Genomic DNA, 13,682 nt, shown 5'->3' with positions numbered 1-13,682 from the left:
GTATGTAACAACTCTTGTTTAAAAATTAGATCTGCTACAGCATAATGTATATGTAAGTTGGACTCAACTCTTGTTTATGAAAAGTAGGACTTACTAACAACAAATGTTTGATGACTGAAGTTTAAGGCCTATTGAGGCCAGCAGAAACTGACTTAAACATACAGGTCTAGCTGCTCTGTCTTTGCTAACTTTGTTAACCTTTAGATATTTGAGATAAACAGAGTCACACAACAAACTGTGATACTATGTAAAGGCACTATGAAAGAACCAGAAAGACAGAAGATGGTGAGGTGACAAGGACATATCGTTAGCACCATAAACCATACGCTGGAGCAGTAAACTGTGGGTGCCTGTGGTATGAGGGCTCGGCCACCACTCAGCACACTGCGTTTAGTTCCTAGACATCCTTCACCAGGAGCTATCTTTAACCCAACTCCATTATGAACAAGCCAGAGAAGAGGCCTGCCTGGAAAAAGGCATTCTCCTTTTGCCTTTTTCAACCATACCTCTCCTCCCACACTCTGTGGTTAATTCCCATTCATTATTAGTGTCAAGACAGTTATGAAGTCATTTAAAATTTGTTTTGCATATTCAAACCTTCCAGGTACACTTTAGGGAATATAAATATGATAATCTATAGATATACATGGAAAGGAAAGGAGAAGAGACAATCAATTTAAAATCTATCATAATGAAATAGATCCTTCATAATGGGAACATAATAGTGTAAGGAAATCTCTGTATTTCTTAGAGAGTGATATTAAAGTATGCAAAAGATCTGACAACTACAGTTGGATTTAAAATACTTTAGAAAATGTAAGACAAGAAATCGACTCATTGCATTATTCACTCTAATTTTAAGTATAAATAATTCAATATAATATATATTATATATTTTAATTATCATATGTATTCAATGCATATCAACTATATTAAATGAATAAGTATGAATAAATGAAATAAGAACAAAATAAACAAAACTCTAAATTGTGAATACAGAGACATATGGATGGGCACAGGGTACTGGTTTTTGGATTGTTTTTGTCTTCCTCCCACTTTGCCAGGGCTGGAGGATCAATACTGGGAAGAACTTAAGAATTCCAGACTAAGAACTCTAACAACTATCTGCTACAGCCCTAGTTCCCTTGTTACTGCAGAAGAAGCTAGAACCACTTGCCTTTCCCATAATAAATATTTTCAGTAACGTACTTCCCTGATAAATGCCATTTAGGATATTTATTCATATTGACAGAAGAATTTACAAATGATATTGGCAAATTAATAGTTCCCAAATTTCTATTACTACAAAGAACACAACAAGAAATAACACTTTTCTTTCTAAACCAAATAAAATCTGCCCGTTACTTCTACTATTCTAGCATTATTGCCAAAAACAACTGCTGATTAATAGTTACGATACTCAACCAACAGCACTAAAATGTTTCCCAAATGTCATCATTTCTTATCTTCAGAGTCCCTGGGATACCCACTGGATCTTAGTTCCACCCACTACATTAGCAGACATTGTCACTATGTACAGATGAGGAACTGTGGACCGCCAATATTAGACACTGGTTTATCAATGACAGCTTCCTGAGTTATGGACTCACACAAGACCCAAGTGTAGTGAAGGGCTGAACCCTTCACCACCAGGGCAGTACCATCTGGTATGTTTTCTCTGAAGAACTACAACACAGGAACAGACACTTAAGACTTCTGGGCAAACATTTATGAATCATTACCAGCTCTCCTTCTACCACCCACTTTTTGCTCGAAGTAACTGAAAACAGAAAGGCAGATGGCTAATTTGAGAATTGCTGTTGGATTTTTTTGGAGCCCTGGGAGCATGAGAAATGTGATTTGACTGTACAAATCATGTCACATATGCTGTTCTTTTGTTTAATCATTCCTGGCGCTCCCTTGTGTGGGCTTCTGCCAAGACAATGTTTACTAGCTCTTGATAACACATTTCTTGCAGACCACACACATTTGCCTGAAGCATACAGTGCTGACATGCTAGGCCTTTTGTAACACAATTAGCAGAAAAATCCATATCTTCGTCAAACTGACAAACAGGCTGAGTACTATGTTTTTCATAGAATGTGTACATAATCAGAAGGCAAATTTTATCAAGTAAATTTATTTTCTTCTGCAATGAATTACTGAGAGGAAAAACTGCCCAAGTAAAAGGATTTCTGGTATGCCAGACCTTGCCACACCAATGTTTGCACTGATGGCAGGGTGCAATGCTGATGCTTAAAGGCCACATTTCTGTGACTCTTCTGAATTACGTTTACTGGGCTGTTATGATAGGTTAGGGACTGTGAACTGGACATACAAAATAGGCTTCAGCTAAAGGTTCACATCTCACTCTGCTGAAAAAGTAACCAGCATATAATGCATGCATAAAAGAGGGACATTGTTATATTGAGGTGGCAGGGCAGGCCCGCAGTGGGGCTGGCAGGGCTTGAAGAATCACAGAGTCTCACAGGGAGCAGCAGTGTCTGTGCACCGTCATTATTTTGGTCATCTCCAAGATGCTGGCATTCACACATGTGCATCCAGCCCAGGCGTCCTTCTGACACTGAAATCATTGCATGTGGGAGGATCCATGCTGACATTCCACATGTTCAATGTACACACCAACCCTGATTTGTCCCTCAACTGTTCTCCTTCAAGTGCTACCTATCACAGGAATCGCATCATCACCATATAGCCCATAAACCTGCCAACTCGTGATGAATAACCCTTCCTTTCATCTTCTGTGTTCAATTAATCACCTTTTCCCCATGTGCTGTCCAGACAGGAGTGAAATTTTCTGATCACACTGGTCGCTGTTATAAACCATTAAGTGGCTTTCCTATGGATCTTATGCTAAAGACCCAAATCTACAAGGTGGTCCTGCTTTAGCAGGCCCTCCAAGCTTCTCTTGGGTGCTTCTTGTGTCATTTCCTAGCTCATACTACATGCTCCTTCTACCTTAGAGCCTTTGTAGTCAGTGCTGTGAAACACCAGGAGGCCTTTGCTTTTCCCTTTGCCTAGTTATACAACACTTACCCTTCATAAATCAGTGAACACAACAAGCCTTTAAGGCCTATCTCCATGCCCTTTCTCCCCTAAATCTAGCTTGCTTATCACCCTCATGACAATTAGTACTCTTCCTGTAGCCTACTTAATTATAGTGATCCTTACTTTACTTGGGTTCATATTTGCCAAGCACATATCTGCCCTAGTGGATACAGGCTTAGTGAAGAAAGGCACTTTTAACCATTCACTATGCCTCTATGCTAGCACAACGCTTAGCCAAAGGCAGAGGCTCCATATTACTGACTAAATAAAGTGATGAAGTTCAGGCAGAGGAGCTCCCTGGGAAAGGCAGAAAGATGGGAAGTAGGATAGCATGCATGGGGACGTAAGCTGGAAGCCAGGTAATGACTCTCTCTCCAGCTATGAAGGGTCTAGATGCATCATCTACTAAAGGAAGGCTGTTCCATTTATAGAGAAGGCCTGCTGGCTGGCATAGACACCTTCTTCAATCACCTCAGCTCCATCTTCCGGATAACTCACTGCAGCTTCTACATCAGTACGTGCTGCTTTATATATTCACCTTCTGTTGGCATGCTCTGAGACACAACATAACGCTCAGGAAGCAACCCCTGCTTTCCTCACACATCCTGCTGCAGTGTCTCTACCTCTCTGGACTTGCACAGAACTGAAAAGGGTCTTCCTCTAGACTAGGCTTTGACTTAAGAGAATGCTGTTACTGGTTTCCTTTTCTATCTACACTACTCAAATGTCCCCCATAAACACAAGCCTGCTTTTGTTTGTTTGTTCAGTGGAGTAGCACATTTAACTGTCTTCAAGAACTTTTCCTTCCCATTTACAACTTGGCTAACTGGCCCCAAATGCCTAATTTTCAGCAGCCTGGGCTTTTGGTACACCTTCCTTATTAATCTTGATCACTTCTACCTTTTGATTTAAAGTGAGAGATGTGTAACTCTTCTTTTGGTTGGACACTCACAGGCCATTGTAAGGTTATTTTGGCTAAGAAAATAAGGAGGACATGGCAAAGGAGAAAATACAGGGAAACATTCAGTTCAGTCAGAAAAAATAAACATTTCTTAAGTTGAGCATCACACAGGCATGCTCATACTACCCAAGACCAATTAAATGTTAACATCAATGATCACATAGTACAGATCATGAAAAGATACAATGAAAAAACTAAATATAGTATTACAAAAATAGGACAGGGAGACACATTGAGTGAGCATATGCTGTCAGAAAAAGGAAACAGGACTGAAAAGATGGCTCAGTAGCTACAAAGGTTGCTGAGCCATCACAAGGACCCACTAACAAGCTCAGAATTCCACAAACACTTGCACTCCAGTTCCAATGACATTGAAGCCCTACTCTGCCCTCCTTACATGCACACATGCAAACACAGACACACAGGTATTTAATTTATAAAAAGAAAAGGAAAGGGGCATTGGGAGACTGTGTAGGGTTGCCACAAATTTTCAGTTCATAGAATATACAATATTGAAGTGGGCATGGTAGTATGTGCCTGTAATCCTGCAACACAGAAAGGAGAAGACTGCTGATAATTTGGGGCCAGCTAGACCACATAAGGAGATCTGGCCTCAAAACAAACAAATTAACAAACACGAATTAAAGCACACAGTATCTGTAAAGTAGAGTGAAGTGCAATATATGAGTTATGTTTATGTATGAGTTATATGACTTTGGGTTTCCTTAATGCTTGATTTACACTGTAGCTTTCCTGTTGTTTTCAGACAGGGAATCGCATAGTCAAAGTTGGCCTCAAACATACTATGTAGAGGAGAATGATCTTGAATGACTGTGTGTGCCATGAAGCCCAGCCCTTATGACATGTTTATATTACACATAAGTCACTTTTCAGTTTGAGGCTAATCTGATATCATACACAACTGTAACAACACACATATATACACATATAAGCAAAAGACTGTGATTGCTATTCTGTCTTTGTTAGCTATATTGAGAGCAAATTCAACTTTTTTGTAACATGGTTTCTTCATGTTTAAAGAGATAACTACTGCATGCCTTATGAACCATAAATGATACATGAAATCTTTCTAGTAAAGTACATAGCACTAAGTGTTCTTAAACACATTATGTTAAACTATAGAAGACTTTGCAATACTTTTAAAAGGTTATCAGCATAACAAGTTCCAGCATTAATATTATTATTCTACATAGAAGAATACTGCTATTTCTTGTATCAGCTCTGTCATGTGCTTGGTTATAATGTGTCCAAAAACGGGAACAAGTTTTAGGAAAGGGATAAATAAAATATCTAGCAGCTGACCTAAATGTCAAAAACTATAATAAAAAAAATATCTGAGCCAGCTATACTGTCAAAACGAGTATGTGTGTGTATGTATATGTGACTATGGGATGACTACACACACACACACACGCACACACACACGCACGCACGCACGCACGCACGCACGCACACACGCACGCACGCACTCGTGCGTGCGCACTTACCTGGCTGAGAGGATGAAAGAGCGCTCCACACTTTCAATCTTTAATTCATTCTGATATGCTTCTTGGGTGGGTTTTCTAACCTGGAAGAAGGTACACATATCTGTCAAACTTACTGTGTTATAAGTCTGACATGTCAATAGTAGCTGAAGTTGCCCAGACCCCTGGTAGTCTCCTCACTCAGCTTTCTTTACTGTCCTCTGTCATCTACTCTTATGATGTTCCAGATGAATTTAAATATCTGCATGCAGGCCTGACTTCCCCATCTCCAAGCCTTAGGTCATAATATGCACTCTAGGATGCCTTTCCCAGTGTCCTAGCGTGGCAGCCTAGGTTATCCCTAAGTCTCACTGTCTTTCTCCACAAAGGCTTCCCTGATTCTCTCTCAAGTGGTGGTTTCTGCTTTATGTTTTATTTGGGAAAGGGTCTCACTATGGCAGCACCTGGTATTCACCAGCTATCTATCAAAAGCAGCATAGCAACCAAAAGCACCATGCTCTTCTTGGCTATGCAGGCTCACACCTGTGATTTCCGCACTCAGGAAGCTAAGGCAGAAGATGTCTTGACTTCTAAGTTAGCCTGTGCTACAGAGTCAACTCTAGCTTATACAAAGCTTGGTTCTCATTTATGATCCTAGCACTTGGGAGATCGAGGGAGAAGGATAAAGAACTCAATGCCAGTCTCAACCACACAGGCCAGCCTGGGCAATAAAATAAAAATACAACTCCAAACCAAGCCTTTTAAACATATACAAAAAAGCATGTATATATATTTGAGATGACAGTTCTACTGTGATGTCTCAGATGGTCCTGAGCTCCTGACCTCAAACAATCCTCCTAGCTCAGCCTCTGTGCACAGGAATTAAAGGTATACACCATCCACTTGTCTTTGGCTCTAAATCCCAATATTTGTTATTTATTTCTGTTATATTTAGGCAGAGTCTCAAGTAGCTGAAGCTAGCATGATACTCACTATGTAGCTGAGAAAGCCCTTGAGCTCCTACTCCTCTTGCCTCCTCCTCCCAAGAGGTGAGAGTGCGTGCTGCCAAACCCTCCTTACACTCCTAAGTGTGTTAAGTGTGCCTGAAGAATGGTCCTTATCACTGTGTACTCACAGGTGCTACTTCTGCATCACTGCAAAGTCTCAGGGCACAGGGAGGTTTTGGAAGAGGCAGACACAAAACGAATCATCCTTTAATTCATCCTCACATTTTTTACCAAATCAGTTACTGTTTTTGTTTATAGTAGTTCTCAATAACTATCCCTTGAATAAATTAACACAGAATGAAGCACTGACAGGAACAGATACATAAGTAGCAGCAAACAAACAGAAGCAGGGTTCGAGAAAGACAACTATCTTATGGGTTCTCAACAGATGTTTTCGAAAGTGAAAAATGTAACATGCACACAGACCTTCATTCCAGCCAATGAGAGCATGTTGTTCAATTTGTACATCCCAGACTGCATGGGTGTTGTATACAGCAGGGCATCATTAAACTGGAAGGAGAAACATAACACAAGGCCACTGACAAAAAACCAATTTCAGCAACAAAGATATTAAAAGCACACAAGGAGGCCGCCGCAGACTGACCTGGAACTAGGTGAGTGAGCTCCTGCCCGCTCCCGACCCCAGGCCAGAACACCCCACCACCCCCATCCCACCACCCCCGCCTGAGCCTGCCGGCTTGGGCCAGACACGCCCAGACAGGGAGGAGCCCCCTGCCCCACCAATCTGCTAGCACCCCATTCTTACATTCCGCCGCCGCAGACTGACCTGGAACTAGGTGAGTGAGCTCCTGCCCGCTCCCGACCCCAGGCCAGAACACCCCACCACCCCCATCCCACCACCCCCGCCTGAGCCTGCCGGCTTGGGCCAGACACGCCCAGACAGGGAGGAGCCCCCTGCCCCACCAATCTGCTAGCACCCCATTCTTACATTCCGCCGCCGCAGACTGACCTGGAACTAGGTGAGTGAGCTCCTGCCCGCTCCCGACCCCAGGCCAGAACACCCCACCACCCCCATCCCACCACCCCCGCCTGAGCCTGCCGGCTTGGGCCAGACACGCCCAGAGAGGGAGGAGCCCCCTGCCCCACCAATCTGCTAGCACCCCATTCTTACATTCCGCCGCCGCAGACTGACCTGGAACTAGGTGAGTGAGCTCCTGCCCGCTCCCGACCCCAGACCAGAACACCCCACCACCCCCATCCCACCACCCCCGCCTGTGCCTGCCGGCTTGGGCCAGACAAGCCCAGGCAGGGAGGAGCTCCCTGTGCCCCAAATCTGGTAGCACCCCACTCTTCCATTCCGCCGAACGACCGAGAAACTAGGAACTAGCGAGGAGACCACCAGGAGCGTCGAGATCATCTAGAGTTGTGGACATCGAATTCCTAGCCCCCACACACCACTGGGCCACAAGAGGAGATAGAGAGAACCCACCCGCACCCACTAAAAGGATATGGGGAGAAGACAGAATAAGATTTCACTCAACAACACAAAGACCAACATGACACCACCAGAACCTAGGGACTCCACTCCGGCAAGAGCTGAAAAGCCCAACACAGAGCATGAAGATGAGATGGACCTCAAAAATTATCTCAGCAAGTTGATAGAGACCTTTAAAGAGGAAACAAGAAAATCCCTTAAAGAAATAGAAGAGAAAGCAAACAAAAAATTAAATGAATTGGAGGAAAAGACAAACCAAAAAATTCAAGAAATAAATAAATCTCTTAAAGAATCTAAAGAAAGCCAAGAAAAAACATCCAAGCAAGTGAAGGAAGCTCTTGAAATAGTTCAAAACATGAAAGCTGAAATACACACAATAAAGAAAACACAGAATGAGACCATGTTGGAAATGGAAAGGTTGGATAAACGATCAGGAACTAAAGATGTAAGTGTATCCAACAGGATTCAAGAGATGGAAGAGAGAATCTCAGCCACTGAAGACTCGCTAGAGGATATACATTCATCCACCAAAGAGAACCTCAAGTCCAACAAAACCCTAACACAAAATATCCAGGAAATATGGGACACCGTAAAAAGGCCAAACCTAAGAATAATAGGTGTAGAAGAAGGTGAAGAAATACTGCTCAAAGGTACAGAAAACATATTCAACAAAATCATAGAAGAAAACTTCCCCAACCTACAGAAGGATATGCCTATGAAAGTACAAGAAGCTTACAGGACACCAAACAGACTGGACCACAAAAAGAAGTCGCCCCGACACATAATAATCAAAACACCAAATCTACAGAATAAAGAGAAAATATTAAGAGCAGCAAAGGAAAAAGGCCAAGTAACATATAAAGGCAAACCAATCAGAATCACACCCGACTTCTCAATGGAAACTCTGAAAGCCAGAAGGTCTTGGATAGATACCCTACAAGCACTAAGGGAGCATGGATGTCAACCCAGACTACTGTACCCAGCAAAACTTTCAATCACTATAGATGGAGAAAACAAGATATTCCACGACAAAAACAGATTTAAACAATACATATCAACAAATCCAGCACTACAGAAGGCTCTGGAAGGAAAACTCCAACCCAACGAACATAACTACACTCACAAAAACACTGGCAGTAGTTAATCGAATTTCACCAAACACAAAAAGAAACAGAAGGGCAAAATCCACACGCAATGATACCACCAACAATAAATCCAAAACTAAGAAGAACCAATGAACAATGGACGTTAATATCCCTGAATGTCAATGGTCTTAACTTACCCATAAAAAGATATAGGCTAACAGAATGGATACGAAGACAGAATCCATCCTTCTGCTGTTTACAAGAAACACACCTCAAATTCAAAGACAGGCGATACCTCAGAGTAAAAGGATGGGAAAAGATTTTCCAATCAAATGGGCTCAAGAAACAAGCTGGGGTAGCAATACTAATATCTAACAAATTAGACTTTAAACTGAAAGCAATCAAAAGAGATAAAGAAGGGCATTTTATACTCATCACAGGAAAAGTCCATCAAGATGAAGTCTCAATCCTGAACATCTATGCCCCTAATACAAAAGCATCCACTTTTGTAAAAGAAACATTACTAAAGCTCAAACCACACATAAAACCACACACACTTATAGTAGGAGACTTTAACACCCCCCTTATACCACTGGACAGAACTACTAGACAGAAACTTAACAAAGAAACAAAGGATCTGAAAGAAGTTATGACACAACTGGGTTTAACAGATATCTATAGAACATTCCATCCAAACACAAAAGAATATACCTTCTTCTCAGCGCCACATGGAACCTTCTCAAAAATTGACCACATAGTTGGCAGCAAAGCAAACCTCCACAGGTACAAAAGTATTGAAATAACCCCCTGTATCTTATCAGACCACCATGCATTAAAGCTAGAATTCAACAGCAATACGAATTGCAGAAAACCTACATTTACGTGGAAAATGAATAACTCCCAATTGCACCATTCCTGGGTTGAGGAAGAAATAAAAAAAGAAATCAAAGACTTTCTAGAATTTAATGAGAATGTAGACACAACATACCCGAACTTATGGGACACCCTGAAAGCAGTGCTAAGAGGGAAGTTCATAGCACTAAGTGCTCACATGAAGAAACTGGAGGAAAGTCACATTAGAGAATTGACAGAACAACTGAAAGCTTTAGAGCAAGAAAGAAGCAAACACACCAAGGAGGAGTAGACGCCAGGAAATAATCAACCTGAGAGCCGAAATCAACAAAGTAGAAACTAGGAAAACAGTACAAAGAATCAATGAAACAAAGAGTTGGTTCTTTGAGAAGATCAACAAGATAGACAAGCCTCTAGCCAAACTAACCAAAAGGCAGAGAGAGAGCACGCTAATTAACAAAATCAGAAATGAAAAGGGAGACATAACAACGGACACTGAGGAAATCCAGAGAATCTTTAGGTCATACTTTGAAAACCTGTATTCCACAAAATTGGAAAACCTAAAGGAAATGGACAACTTTCTGGATAAATATCACTTACCAAAATTAAATCAAGATCAGATAAACAGTTTAAATCGAACTATAACCCCTAATGAGATAGAAGCAGTAATCAAAAGCCTCCCAACCAAAAAAAGCCCAGGGCCAGATGGCTTCACTGCAGAATTCTACCAGAAATTCAAACAAGAGCTAATTCCAGTACTCCTCAAACTGTTCCACACAATAGAAGCAGATGGGATATTGCCAAACTCTTTCTATGAGGCTACAATCACTTTGATACCCAAGCCTCACAAAGATATGACTAAGAAAGAGAACTACAGACCGATATCCCTCATGAACATCGATGCTAAAATACTCAATAAAATATTGGCCAACCGAATACAAGAACATATCAGAAAAATCATCCACCATGATCAAGTAGGCTTTATCCCAGGGATGCAAGGATGGTTCAACATACGAAAATCCATCAATGTAATCCACTATATAAACAAACTGAAAAAGAAAAACCACATGATCATCTCACTAGATGCTGAAAAAGCCTTTGACAAAATCCAACATCCCTTCATGATAAAGATCTTGGAGAGAACAGGAATAACAGGAACATATCTAAACATGATCAAGGCAATATATACCAAACCAATAGCCAACATCAAAGTAAATGGAGAGAAACTCAAAGCGTTTCCTCTAAAATCAGGAACAAGACAAGGCTGTCCACTCTCTCCATATCTCTTCAATATTGTACTTGAAGTTCTGGCTATAGCAATAAGACAAGAAAAGGGGATCAAAGGGATACAAATTGGAAAGGATGAAGTAAAACTTTCACTATTTGCAGACGACATGATAGTCTACATTAGTGACCCGAAAAACTCTACCAGGGAACTCCTACGGCTGATAAACACCTTCAGCAAGTTAGCAGGATACAAAATTAACTCAAAAAAATCAGTAGCCCTACTATATACAGATGATAAATCCAATGAGAAAGAAATCAGGGAAACATCACCTTTCACAATATCCACAAGCAACATAAAATATCTTGGGGTAACACTAACCAAAAAAGTAAAAGATCTGTACAATAAGAACTTTGAGACTTTAAAAAAAGAAATTAAAGAAGATACCAGAAAATGGAAAGATCTCCCATGCTCTGGATAGGTAGAATTAACATAGTAAAAATGGCAATCCTGCCAAAAGCAATCTACAGATTCAATGCAATCCCCATCAAAATCCCAACACAGTTTTTCACAGACATTGAAAGAACAATACTCAACTTTATATGGAAAAATAAAAAGCCCAGGATAGCCAAAACAACTCTTTACAATAAAGGATCTTCTGGAGGCATCACCATCCCCGACTTCAAGCTCTACTATAGAGCCATAGTTCTGAAAACAGCTTGGTATTGGCACAAAAATAGACTGATAGACCAATGGAATCGAATTGAAAACCCTGATATCGACCCACGCACCTATGGATACCTTATTTTTGACAAAGGTGCTAAATCTATACAATGGAAAAAAGACAGCATCTTCAACAAATGGTGCTGGTACAATTGGATTCGGACATGCAGAAAATTACAGATAGATCCATACCTGTCACCATGCACAAAACTTAAGTGCAAATGGATCAAAGATCTCAGCATAAATCCAGTCACACTGAATCTTCTAGAAGAGAAAGTGGGAACTACCCTTGAACAAATTGGCACAGGAGACCACTTCCTGAACATTACGCCAGAAGCACAGACATTGAGGTCTGCAATTAATAAATGGGACCTCCTGAAACTGAGAAGCTTCTGCAAGGCAAAGGAAACAGTCAGTAGGATAAAACGACCACCCACAGAATGGGAAAAGATCTTCACCGATCCCACATCTGACAGAGGACTGATTTCCAAAATATATAAGGAGCTCAAGAAGCTAGCCACCAAAACACCAAACAACGAAATTAAAAAGTGGGGTGCAGAACTAAATAGGGAATTCTCAACAGAGGAATCTGAAATGGCTGAAAGACACTTAAAAAAGTGCTCAAAATCATTGGCCATCAGAGAAATGCAACTCAAAACAACTCTGAGATACCATCTCACGCCTGTCAGAATGGCTAAAATAAAAAACACCAATGACAATCTATGCTGGAGAGGATGTGGAGAAAAAGGAACACTCCTCCATTGCTGGTGGGAGTGCGAACTTGTAAGACCACTCTGGAAATCAGTATGGCGGTTGCTCAGAAAAATGGGAATCAGTCTACCTCAAGATCCAGCCATTCCTCTCTTGGGTATATACCCAAATAGGGCATGTACTTACAACAAGGACATATGTTCAACCATGTTCATAGCAGCATTGTTTGTAATAGCCAGAACCTGGAAACAACCTAGATGCCCCTCTATTGAAGAATGGATTGAGAAAATGTGGTACATTTATACAATGGAGTACTACTCAGCAGAAAAAAGCAATGGAATCTTGAAATTCGCAGGCAAATGGATGGAACTAGAGGAAACCATCCTGAGTGAGGTAACCCAGTCACAAAAAGACAAGCAAGGTATGTACTCACTGATATATGAATTTTAGACATAGAACAAAAGACTACCAGTATATAATGCTCTTCACCAAAGAAACTAGGAAACATGAAGGACTCTAAGGGTTAAATGGTCCCCAGGAATGGAAGTGGCATGAACTCCCGAACTAATTGGGGGCATGAGGGTGGGGGGGGAAGGAGCTGCTACAATAAGAGCAAGAGAAGAGGAGAAGAGGAGAGGAAATGGAGGGGCAGAAACATTGAGTTGGGGGAAGAATAGAGGAAAGAGAGCAAGATGAGAGATACGATATCAGAGGGAGCCACTGTAGGCCCGAGAAGGGATCAGGAACCAGGGAGATCTCCAGAGACCTACAAGGATGACACGATCTGACAATCCAGGCAATGGTGGAGAGGATAACCTAAAAACCCTCCCCCTAAAATGAGATTGATGACTTCTCTTTATGCCATCCTAGAGCCCTCACCCAGTGACTGATGGAAACAGAGACAGACATCCACAGATATAAATTGAGCCGAAATCGGGAATTTAGTTGAAGAGAGGGAGGAATGAAGAACGAAGGGGTCTGTACTAGGATGGAGAAACCCACAGGAACTGTTGGCCTGAACAAGGGAGAGCACATCGACCCCAGATGCTGTCCAGGAGGCCTGAACAAGACTGATCCAGACCCCAGAACATGGATGTCAATAAGGAGGC

The 13,682-nt window shown here is 41.5% G+C and overlaps 1 protein-coding gene across 1 annotated transcript in view; it reads right to left on the bottom strand.

The window, feature by feature from the left end:
- Nucleotides 1–13,682, bottom strand: part of Fgd6 (FYVE, RhoGEF and PH domain containing 6) — a 122,784-nt gene that overhangs the window by 12,158 nt on the left and 96,944 nt on the right. Inside the window, exons 13-14 of the mRNA XM_027392647.2 lie at nt 6,948–7,031; nt 5,539–5,618 (exon numbers count right to left, since the gene is read on the bottom strand). Of these exons, the coding sequence (XP_027248448.1) occupies nt 5,539–5,618; nt 6,948–7,031 (164 nt within the window). The remainder of the gene's footprint in view (nt 1–5,538; nt 5,619–6,947; nt 7,032–13,682) is intronic.

This window comes from Cricetulus griseus (assembly GCF_003668045.3).
Source record: "Cricetulus griseus strain 17A/GY chromosome 1 unlocalized genomic scaffold, alternate assembly CriGri-PICRH-1.0 chr1_0, whole genome shotgun sequence".
Classification (NCBI taxonomy): Eukaryota; Metazoa; Chordata; class Mammalia; order Rodentia; family Cricetidae; genus Cricetulus; species Cricetulus griseus.
This window is presented reverse-complemented; position numbering and strand designations above follow the sequence as displayed.